Source organism: Ammospiza nelsoni, chromosome 16 (assembly GCF_027579445.1).
Source record: "Ammospiza nelsoni isolate bAmmNel1 chromosome 16, bAmmNel1.pri, whole genome shotgun sequence".
NCBI lineage: Eukaryota > Metazoa > Chordata > Aves > Passeriformes > Passerellidae > Ammospiza > Ammospiza nelsoni.
This window is the reverse complement of record NC_080648.1, coordinates 16,269,495-16,281,420: the sequence shown is the minus strand read 5'-3', so window position 1 is coordinate 16,281,420 and position 11,926 is coordinate 16,269,495. Positions and strand designations below refer to the sequence as shown.

The 11,926-nt window shown below is 46.4% G+C and overlaps 1 protein-coding gene across 1 annotated transcript; it reads right to left on the bottom strand.

Moving 5' to 3' along the window:
* Nucleotides 1-6,445: 6,445 nt before the first annotated feature.
* On the bottom strand, nucleotides 6,446-11,159 carry DRD1 (dopamine receptor D1). Its single transcript, XM_059483923.1, is given in 3 exon segments — nucleotides 6,446-9,511; nucleotides 10,237-10,252; nucleotides 10,255-11,159. Coding segments are annotated over 3 exon segments (1,482 nt in total). The 5' UTR covers nucleotides 10,351-11,159; the 3' UTR covers nucleotides 6,446-8,141.
* Between the last annotated feature and the right edge of the window lie 767 nt (nucleotides 11,160-11,926).

The following is an 11,926-nucleotide window of genomic DNA, read 5'->3' as shown; positions in this document are numbered from 1 at the left end:
CCCATCTCAGCTTCCCACTAGGACAGATGTGATAGATGGGAACGGGCTGGAATTAAAGGAATTAAAGCATCACCCCCGAGCCTGCAGGAGCTCCTCCCTGGCAGCCCAGCTCCTCCCAGATGGAATAACAACCACAAACCACGGCCCTGGAGCCTTGGCCCGTGGATATCCCCTGACCTGGCTGTGGTGACCATGAGGCCCATTCATTTGGGTTTTTCCTATATGGTTTTTCCATGGGCTGTCAATATCAGCAACACCCTGAGCTGTGCCCACACAGCAGTGCAGGCTTTGACCCACAAGTGCCTGAGAGGCAAATTAAACCCTCAGAAACTACTCTGCAGCATTGCATGCCACCCTTTTATTTTCCTGAAGGAACTAAAACACAAGGAGCATTTTGATTAATTCAACTGTTGAAACAATTACAGTCTATTTAGTGCCCTTGAGTTATGGGTACAACCAAACACAGACTCGCTGCTAAAAAAAGCAGCAGTGTTACAAAACAATGCAAATTGAATTAGTCCTTTGTAATTAAACAAGATATTCAATCCAAACAAGGGGAATCCTCACTTCAGAGGGCAGAAACAGCTTCTCAGAGAGGAAAGTCCTTCTTCATAATATTACATTTCTCTTCAGCTCTGTGACTGCAGGTTTCCCTGGGCAGTGTTTTTGGAGCATTGTTTTTTCTCACCCTAACAAGTGAGCTGAACTTCATTATCTACAGGTATTTGTAGTTTAAAAGTATTACATAAGACACAGAGGAAATTAGCATTCAGGAATGATTTTGTGTCAGTTGTGAGCAATGGAAAGCATTTTGATTTTTTGTCAGTTGTGAGCAATGGAAAGCAGTAAAATAAAATCACATTATAAAATGTAATAGACTAAAAAACTTAAATAATGAGCTAAATAGCAGTGAAGCTCTTTCATTTTAGGGAAAAGTGTATTTTCTCCTCAGACACCTCCAGCTGAACTGTAAACACCTGAGGCTTTTACTGGTGACTCTTTCCTACATTTAACTTTGAGCAGAGGCAGCAAATGGACGTGGAGAGGAATCACCAGTCACTTTGGAAAGGGAAGTGAAGGAAATATTGAACATTCCATTGATTGCAGCCTGTGGTGTGCAAAGTGTTCCCTTCATGGAGTGGGAATGGATGGGCAGTGCCATGGGGGAGATCCTGCTGGGGCTCCTCACTCACACCCAGCAGTTTTGTGGTGCTTTCCCTGCACAGTTTTGTGGTGCTTTCCCTGCACAGTTTTGTGGTGTTTTCCCTGCACAGTTTTGTGGTGTTTTCCCTGCACAGTTTTGTGGTGCTTTCCCTGCACAGTTTTGTGGTGCTTTCCCTGCACAGTTTTGTGGTGTTTTCCCTGCACAGTTTTGTGGTGTTTTCCTGCCTTTCATCCCCTCAGTGGGGTGGGAATCCAGCCCTTTGCTGATGGGTTCTTTTCCTGAGGGTCAGGATTGATAACTTTATGTTCTCTTTGCTTTTATCGTGCAGCTGGGTCGTAACTTCAACCACATGCCAGAACTGAGGGTGTTTGCACAGAAAGGCTGGATAAATACTGCAAAATGAAAACAGTTTCTGCAGGTGGTTTTTGAGCTGGGAAGGGCAGGAAGCACTGGAGAGCAGCATGCCAGGGGTTGAGTTTACCAAGGGGTGTGAGCTCATCGACTTTTTGGCATTTTTTTGAGAATGCCTCAGTGAATTCCCTCAAGGGATTCTCCCTGTCCCTGCCCAGAATGGGCAGCATTCCCTGGGGATGGGGATGGGGGGATCCCAACCAGCAGGATCCTGGGGCACACAGGTCTGAGAGTATGGAGGGGTTTGACAGCTGGCCTGCAAGCAAAGCTGAGTTAATAGAAAAAATAACATTGATGATTTTTGAGTGTATCCATAGCAAGGAAGAAGACAAAGCTGTCAGCATGGAAAAAGATTAGAAAAGATACATGAAAATTTTTATAATCTAGACTACGTGCAAAAGTAGATGTGTATATGTGCCTTATTAAATTTCTGTAAAATTTTGCTAATTACATTGAACCTAATTGCTTTGCACCAATGAATAAGTTATTGTGATGTAGTTAATGACTTAAGATCACACTTTGTTAAGAGTATATAAACTGGAAAACACACAGAATAATAAACTTTTTTTCTTCTTAGACCCTAATCACATATGTGTGTCACATCTGACATAACAGTGACACAGTGTCCCACAGGTCACAGCCCTGGCTGGGCTGCAAACACCTGCTAAAATCACCTTCAAATCACATCCCTACAATTTACTTTATCCCAATAAGTAAAGGATAAAGAGGCTGAAGGAGTGAACATGCATTAGAGACAGGGAAGGGGCAGGAAGGAATTTGTTCCTGCTGAAAAGCAGCAAGACAGTCCCAAAGGGCAGGAATTCCTGTGCTGTAGCCTGGGTACAAAAATGCCACTTTAAAAGGTACAAGTCCACAGAGACTCCCAGCAAAGGGCCAATTAATCACACTTATTATAATGAAAGTTACCTTCACATACTCATTTAATCAATTTTTAAAATATAATCAATATTTTACAATGAGGGGAACTAAACAGCACAACTGAAATTACCAAATGTCTAAATGTAACTGCCTATACTCTTTGCTAGAAAGGCTTTTACTCGTGCCACACCTTATCCCAAAGCTCCCTATCACTGTATTTTATCCTCTCAAGCAAGTTTGAAATATGACTGGAAGTTTCTGCATTGAACTGTTCTAATCATAAATTGTTTGGGGTTTTTTTTAAGATTGTCCAGACATGAATAAAATGCATTGAAGATGTTCTACTTTATAAGTATTGTAATGATATTTCATTTTTTTCTGAAATTTTAACTATTATAATCTTTCTCACTTCAAAAATACTGCTGTTATTTAATCCATAATCTTTCTTTTGAAAAAATTAACTCAAACTGTTTGCAAACAAATCCAGAAAAACATGAAAATGGATCAGGTTTTGGACTTACAAAAAAGATACCAACAGAAAATGCCATTTTTTTGCTCAAAAATAATTTCTCGCTGTTCAAAACCAGCTGTTTGCAGGGGGTTCCTTTCACTGTTCCCAACAGACCGGGTGGGATCCAGGGTTCCAGGAAGGATCAGGAGGCTGCAGGAGCTGCTGGAGCAGAGTCTGTTCAGCTGAGAACACAAATCCACATCAAATTCTGATACCAGCACAGAAGAGTAAAGAGAAGGAAACTGGATAGTCCCACTTACAATTCTGAAATAATTACAGTGATTGCCACAAAAGATTAGTAAACAAGAAAGCGAAAAAGTAAATATCATTATACCATATAATATATATTATTATAATATATATATATATGTCATTATTAAGTATCATTAAATCTTTTTAATTTTTATTTAAAGCACTTTTAGGATGCAATTTCAAAATGTGTTTTCAATATTTTTTGAAACATTTGATCTCTCAGTCCTGACAGGTTTGTCCTTTTAATGCAGATGATGCAGGCCTGGTTCATCTCCTGCTTCTGTAACAAAGGAATTTCATTTCACTTCACCATTTGTCCCTTCCACATGCTCTGTGAATCCTTTAATTGAGGATGATGGATGATGAATGAACATGCCCATGAAAACAGATTATTGGTACTGACACAGAGAGGCATCCAAGTCATTAAGAGCAGCAGCCAGCCCAGGGCTCAGCAGATCCCTTGGGAAAGGTTGGTGCCACAATGAAACCCCAGCTCTGAGATCTGGGCTGTGGCAGGAGCACCAGATTCTCTCTCAAAGATGGGATCATCACCTGAACCAAGATTGGAGCCCAACATTTGCTTCACAGACCAAGAACACCTTGGATTTGTGTTCCCACCTTTTAAAAGCTGTGAAATGAACACCACAATGTTCCCTAAGTCACATTCATTGTGTGGCCACACAGGCCACGTGCTCATCTCTAGGAACACACTTTGCTCTCATTACACCAGAAACCAAAACAATTGCTGGAATAATCTGCCCTTCAAGATACTAATCAGAGCAGGTTTTTGAGATTTCAATCAGATGTGGTTGCTTCTGAAAGCTATTGATTTGAAAAAATCCAGGATTGGCTCCCAATAACTGTGTCATGATAGCTGTACCTCAGCAAAAGCATTTCCTCATTTATCCTCTATCTCTTGCACGCTTTGTTAAGTTAGAAACTCAAATCAGCACAAAATTCTTGACAAGGGAAGGGGAGAAATATATTCAGATTTAATCTGGTGATTGCAGCTCATTTGTTGCCAACAGCTCCTTCATCAAGGCCACCAGGTGAATTATTAACCTCTTCCATCCACAAACAGAAAAAATAACTTCAGTCACGAGGAAGCATAAACAGAAAAAAAGGTTCCTTGGTTTATCTGGGTAAACTTGCATTCGTGTCCTGTCATGGGAAAGGGACAGAGCAAGGTGCACTCTGTAGAGGAAATGCTGCTGGAGGGGAGAAAGGCTGGGAGAAAAGCATGAGCAGGGCAGGGAGAAAAGTATGAGCAAGGCAGGGAGAAAAGCATCAACAGGGCAGGGAGAAAACTGTGAGCAGGGCAGGGAGAAGAGTGTGAGCAGAGCAAGGAGAAAAGCACAAGCAAGGAGAAAAGCACGAGCAAGGCATGGAGAAAAAGCATGAGCATGACAGGGAAAAAGCATGAACAGGGCAGGGAGAAAAGCGTGAGCAGGGCAGGGAGAAAAGTATGAGCAGGGCAGGGAGAAAAGTATGAGCAAGGCAGGGAGAAAAGTATGAGCAGGGCAGGGAGAAAAGTATGAGCAAGGCAGAGAGAAAAGTGTGAGCAAGGCAGAGAGAAAAGTATGAGCAAGGCAGAGAGAAAAGTGTGAGCAAGGCAGGGAGAAAAGTGTGAGCAAGGCAGGGAGAAAAGCATGAGCAGGGCAGGTAGAAGAGTGCCTGACTGCCCTGGAGTAGACGTGGGGACCATCCTGGTGGCAGCAGTGACATCCCAGTGCCCTGGCACCTCACTGCTCCTCTGTGTCCCTGCCTCTGCCCAGCACTCACTGCAGCACTAGTGAGAAAAGACTTTCCTGGGGAGGGGTTCCACCAAAGCAGCCAAAGCTGTCTCAGGGGAGGCAGAACTCTCAGAAATGAGTTCCAGAGCAGCCAGCTGCCTGCCAGGGTACAGGAACAGGCAGCAATCCTCCCAGGCTGCTCAGCCAAACCTCATCAGTCAGCTCCCTGCTATCAGCCCCAGAGCCCAGCCAGGCACTCCTGGCACTGCTCCAGCCCCCGGGGTGCCCCCTGACATTGCTGTGACCAGCAGCTCCAGCAAACCACCGGTTCTGAGCAGCTGGGGAGCAGGCACAGAGCAGGTAATGAATGCAGCTTTGGGCAGTTAATTCAGCACATAAATAGAGAGGCAGGCAGCAGGTGCCTGCTGCTGTCCCTGCCAGCCACCCCTGACACGGTGTCCAGGCTCTGCAGCAGGTAAGGGAGGCATTTCTGGGAGCAGGGTGTGGGATGGGGACTCTTGGCTGTGCTGAGGGGAAGGATTTTAATTTGGGCTTTCTTCCAAGCAAAGGGTAATTGGGGCAAATAAAGCCCAAAAAAGGCAACAGAAAGGCCCTGGAGTAATGGGAGGAAAGGCAGAGAGGACAGGTAGAGGCACTTGCTGGGAAGAAAACAAAGGATAAATGGGGTGTGCTGGTAAATGAGGATCAAGGCCAATTCATGTTATTTGAAAATGTATTGAAGGAAAAGGAGCCAGAAGCAAAAATTAGTTAAATCAAATGAGAGATAAAGCAATAAAATAAAGTCATCCAAGTGTCTCCCCAGCCTCTCACACCTAGGGGACACTCCCAGCAGCAACAGCAGCACTTCACCAAACTTCACAGAACCCCCTGAAACTCAGATCCTTCTGCAAGCAGAGAGGTTCTGTGACAGCTCCTGGTCAAGCAGAGCAAACATTTATTACAGAACACAAATCATCCCCTGTGAACTCCTGCAAAAACAGCACCTTGCTTTACACGCTCTCCTTAAATCATATTTTGTATTTTGCTTTTCTATCAGACTGCTGGGAGTTTTGAGAATAAGTAAGAAACCACAGAACCTCCTCTTTTTAAGAAATTCATTCCTCAAAAGTACCCCCTAAAAAAATCAGGCATTAGGACATTTTCCCCAAGGAGCCCATTCACTATGCTGTTACTCCAAGGCAAAAAATAATCTTTTAAATAAAAGTCACCAGTAGGGCAAGCTTTACACATTTAAAGCGGAGAGTGGCTGTTTCCAAATTGCTTTTACTGCTTTCAAATCCTAGTTTAGAGCAGGGGCTCAGTGGTCTCTAGTGAGGAGGTTTTCCTCTGCTTTTAACAGAAATTCCCATCTGCCTCATGGGTGTGATCCCAAAAAAGGGCAAATGGGAAAATAAAGGAATGAACCTTCCCTTTAACACAACCAATACAACTGCCAAAAACCAGCATGTATTTAATAAATGCAATGTAGATTGCTTTATTTGACCTTCTGTTCACAAAATAATTTTATTATATGTATGAAAGCAGCATACAGGCAATAAAATTATGAAAACATTCACAATACATAAATACACAGACCTGATGCAGGATGTATATAGTTTGTTAGACTTTAAATTTTTTTTTCCTCTCAGTTCTCTTTTCCTGACAACACATTTCTTTTGATATATGTTACGAAAAAGTTGCTCCAAAGGGTATTTTCTCCCATTTAGAAAAGAAATGGATTCCTTTGAATGCTGCTGAATATTAACACCCAACGTTCCTGTTGCTAATGCTCACTGATTGCTTTTGGCATTACAGAGGGAAAGCAGCAGGGAAGGACAGTGGCAAAGTAGCAGGATTTTTTTAATTAAAAATTGGCAACTTTTTTGGAGTTCACAGGAGGGTTTTGAGATGGAGGCTGCAGTTCCAGCCGGATTTAGAAATGTTTTAATCCTAAATGGTAATGAGGCCACAATTCCTTTATAGATTGGAGTATTGACATGGCAATCTCTAAACTGTGATGTCCTCCCAGCTGCCATTATAACCCAGTGTGTTTGTTCAGAAAAGATATCCAAGACTTGAAATAAGAAAAGTCTGAGAAAGCTGTTTATCTTACATAAATACAAAACACTATATACTAAGAATTGTTATCTAAGAAGCTTTCCTTCCCAAATTGGATCCTTCTTAAGGTTGTAGTCATATTTAAGGTATTTACAGATCCACAAACTTGACATTCTAGTAAAGTCTCTGTAACATGAAACTTTTTAAAAATAAATAGCAGCAATTTCTTTTATTTCTATAAGGGAAGAAAATTCACAACTCAGTCAACTCTGGTCCTATCTTTTGAAAGAAATCCCACTTAAAAATAAAAAAAGCCCACAAGCAAACCAACTCCACATAGCATCAGTTCTGTTGATTCCTTCATTTCTTGCTTAGCTCCTTAACACTGCTCCATTCTCCTCACCAGCTCTCCAGACTATCAGAGCTTGTAATAAAGTGCTGACTGGTTGACTGGTCAAAATGCAGTTATGACACTCCAAAAATATCCCATTATTTAAACATCTTAAATAACATAAATAAAGCTAGATCTGTTGTAACATATGAAAAATATCAATTTAAAACAATAAATAAATAAAACCAGTATCAACATATTACCTCCCAAAGCTTTAAAAATAACCATTCTCGTTATAAGGCTCAATTATTTGTCAGAAATAATTTAAAGAAGGCATCTACCTACCTTTACAATCCCTCAGTCATTAATTAGGACCTGTTAACACCCACTACCACAAGACAAAGCGATCTTTTAACTTCTAGTAAACATTAATCTTTAAATACTCAACATTTATCTTTTGCCTCACTTTTACCTAGAAATTGGTTTCTCTGTACAGAGAAGAAGCAACATTTTCTTTGTAACTGCACTGTATCTAAATTTGTAGATTTTCCTCAGTGTGAACAGTACAGTTCAGCATCCTTTTTTATAACCAATTTCCAGTATCTTTTTCTTTTTATTGTTTGAAATGTTAAATTTGCTCTGAATGCCAGGAAAATTAATTCTGGGCTTGGTGTAAATGTGCATTTTTCTCCCTTAGAGCTTAGGTTCTTACCAAAAAAATCTCGCGTATCTTTTTTTTTTTTCCCCAAAAAAGATTATTACAATATACACCATTAGGTCTGGCAGAGTAAACCTTACTGTTCAGGTTTTATGCTGCCCATTCTGTGTAATGGGATTGATCTTTTCCAAAGAAACATCAGCTTCGTAATCCAAGATACCCGACAGTGCTGGAGACATTTTCTCCAAGGTCTTTGACAGTTCACCCTCCTCGTCTTCCTTTTTAAGAGGTTCTTCTTCCGGGCAGATAATGGAGTGTGGGATCAGATAAACCAGGTTGGACTCTTTGGGGCTGGACCCTTTGGGCTCGTGCTGGCTGGAGAAGACCACGGCCCCGTTGTTGTTGATGCTGACGGTCTCGATGGCATTGCCAGCCAGGGGGCAGAGCCTGTAGCAGCCCAGCAAGGTGGAGAATGCCTTGCGGAAGTCGGCGTTGAAGGCATAGATGATGGGGTTCAGGGAAGAATTGGCCCATCCAAACCATATAAAAACGTCAAAGGTGGTGGAATTAATGCAGAAAGCCTCTGCCCCCTTGGAGGGCTGGGTGGGCTCGCAGAAGGGAATCATGCAGTTCAACACAAAAAATGGCAACCAGCAGCACACAAACACCCCCATGATCACTGAGAGGGTCTTTAACACCTTGGTTTCCCTCTTGAAGGACATTTTGAAGTTGCTCTCTGGCTGCTGGCAGTCCATGCTGCTCCTGTTGCCACCCGGGTTGTGGCAGTTCTTGGCATGCACTGCTGCTCTCTCCAGAGCCGAGATGCGCCGGATTTGCTTCTGAGCAATCCGGTATATCCTGGTGTAGGTGACTATCATGATGGCCACGGGGATGTAGAAGCTAATCAGAGAAGAGGAGATGGCATACATCCTGTTTAGGCTAGAATCACAGTTGTCCATGGTTACACCTTCTAAGCTGGCGTTGAAGTCCAAAAAGCTCGTGGTCGTAGCCTTGTGCCAGTTGAGCTGCACTGGGATGAAGGAGATCAGCACGGACAAAGTCCACGCCACGCTGATCATGATGAAGGCTGCCTTGGGGGTCATCTTCCTCTCGTACCTAAACGGGCTGGAGATGGCCCAGTATCTGTCCACACTAATGACACAGAGGTTTAAGATGGAGGCTGTTGAGCACATAATATCAAAGGCCACCCAGATGTTGCAAAATGAACCAAAAGGCCAGAAACCGGCGATCTCGGCCACAGCTTTCCAAGGCATGACCAAAACTGCCACTAAGAGATCTGACACGGCCAAGGAGATGACAAAGAAGTTGGTGACCTTGGACCTGAGGTGGCGAAAGCGAATGACAGCTGCACAGACCAGCGTGTTCCCCAGCAGCGTGGAGAGGATCAGCAGCGAGAGGAAGCAGCCCGTGAGGATCCGAAAGGAAGAGGAGTCCCTTTCCACCAGCAGCCCTTCCCCGTCCATAGTGGTGTCGTTCCAAGTCATAGTTTCTCCTGAGGGAAAATCATATCATGATTTTCATGACGACGTCAACTCCTCTCCTTGCAGAGATCACAGAGATCAGACGGCCATTAATTACTCATCACCAAACAAAGCAAAGGTCTTTTCCTACAGTCCCTTCGCCCCCAGACAGACCTCACCCTCTTTGAATCACCCTAACAACATCCTGAAAGCTCTGTGGGCAGGAACTGAAAATTCACAAACACAGTCCACCCTACAAAGAGAGGGTTTTTAGCAATCCCTTCAGAAACACACTGCACCACCCCTGCATGGAGTAGCCTAACTCAGACAGCTCACCTGTGAATGTTCTGCTGCCGTCCTCTGCAAACACACCCCACACACAGCAAAGCAATCACTTTTCCATGCTTGCATCTATTCCCACTTCAATAGACTATTGATCGAGTGTTTCCAGTGTCCACTGCACCAGTCCTTCATATTTACTGAAGCGTATCAGAAAAGATGCCTTTTCTCTGGTTCCCTAAATGTCTCACTGATGAAACACTCCATCCTTCCTCCTCACTACATTCCTGTTACAAAATGCACCAGTTCTCACTCTGTTTCTTGGCAGTATCAGAAAGCAAACCCTCACTTTGTTTCAAACTGTTTTACATTTCCAAGACAAAATAAATAAACATACAGTAGGTGTGTTTTAAAGGTTTTCAGCAAGAAGTAGCTCAGGTTATTTAGTCTGACTTAAACAAGAAATGCTGGCTCCTACCTTTCACCTCTGATTCCCTGCTTGCTCTGGGATGCAGGGCCGTCTCTCCTCCTCTTTTAGTTTTGGAATTGCATAGCAAATCTTATATACAAAACCAACACAGGAGCACTGCATTGCATCGTGTATGTGGGTTTTTTTCCCTGAAAGTGCAAACTGGCAGGGGAGAAGTAAGAGTTGGACCACCAGGAGTTATTTTTCAGGGGAGCAGCAGGTCTGTGCCGTCGGACCGTGCGTGACGGACCCTGCTGGTGTGTGCCCAGCTCCCTCCATCCCACGGCCCCTGCCGATCACTCTGCAAACTTTGTTGGCCGCATCAGTCCCAGTCGCGCTTTGTACATCCCGTTGAGGCGGCACATCAGGGCAAATCATCCCAGCAAAAGGCACGGTATTCCCAACGCTGGCAAGAGCCGATTAGCAGTTTTTCCCTCGGTCGTTTGCCGGATGAAGAAAGAGGCGAGAGGAGGAGGAGAAGGACCCGAGCGACCTTCCCTCGGCCACCACGCCGGCGATACCCGCAGTGGGTTCCTCTCCCAGCAGGAACGAGTCGCTTTAACACTCCGCTGCCAAGTTATAGCTCTCCATAACTACTCCGGAATAATCCCACCTCCCGCTCAGCGGGGCCGCGCTCCAGGGATCGGGTCCAGCTCTCACCATGCTGTTTCCCTCTCGGAAAGGCGCAGGCGGAGGCAGCTCCTCACACTCTCCCGCTGCCCGCCCCGGGCCGCGCATCTCCCGGCTGCTTCCCTGTGCCCGGGGCAGGGCTCGGCAGCATCGCCCCTCCAGGAACGCTCTGTCTGCCCGGCGACTCCTTCCTAAAGGATTAACACAAGGGAATGACAGGCATGGAGACACGCAGCAGGCAAAAAGCCACCCCCCTTCTCCTCATCTAACATCTTCTGTCGGGCGCCGCTTCTTCTGGGCAGCTTTTCCTGGGGAACAACGTCCCGGGCAGCCGGGGCCGGAGGCAGAGCGGGGTTTCGGGAGCGGCTCCCGCGGAGTTTAGCGCAGCCGGGATTACTTTGCCCGAGCCCGGTGCGCTGCTGCGGACCGTGAGTACCGGCCCCGCTCCCCCGCGACGGGCGATGCTCGGGAGGGGCCGCGGGGCGAGGCGGCGCCGCCGGGGCAGCGGAGAGAGCGCGGAGCCCGCTCGGGAGCCGCTCTGGGCGCGGCAGGGCAGCGGCCGGGGCTGGGGGCTCGGCCGGGGCAGCGCTCCGTGCGCCGCCCCCGCCTGGCGCAGCCCCCGGCTCCCGGCGCAGCCGCGGCCGCCGGGCTCCCTCTCCTGGGCGGAGCGGGCGGGCACGGAGCGGGGACAGCGTCCCACGGCGCTGCCAGCCCGGCCCGGAGCGGGGACAGCGTCCCACGGCGCTGCCAGCCCGGCACGGAGCGGGGACAGCGTCCCACGGCGCTGCCAGCCCGGCACGGAGCGGGGACAGCGTCCCACGGCGCTGCCAGCCCGGCACGGAGCGGGGACAGCGTCCCACGGCGCTGCCAGCCCGGCACGGAGCGGGGACAGCGTCCCACGGCGCTGCCAGCCCGGCCCCGGGCTGACACCGCCGCGTCCTGCGGGCAGGGAGCGGGGAAAGGCCACGGACAGCTCCCGAGTGCATCGTGCGGGACACAAACACTGCCCCGAGGGCACGGAAAGCCAGTCAGAGCACACCCAAAACCTCCAAAACCTCTTGGAAACTCC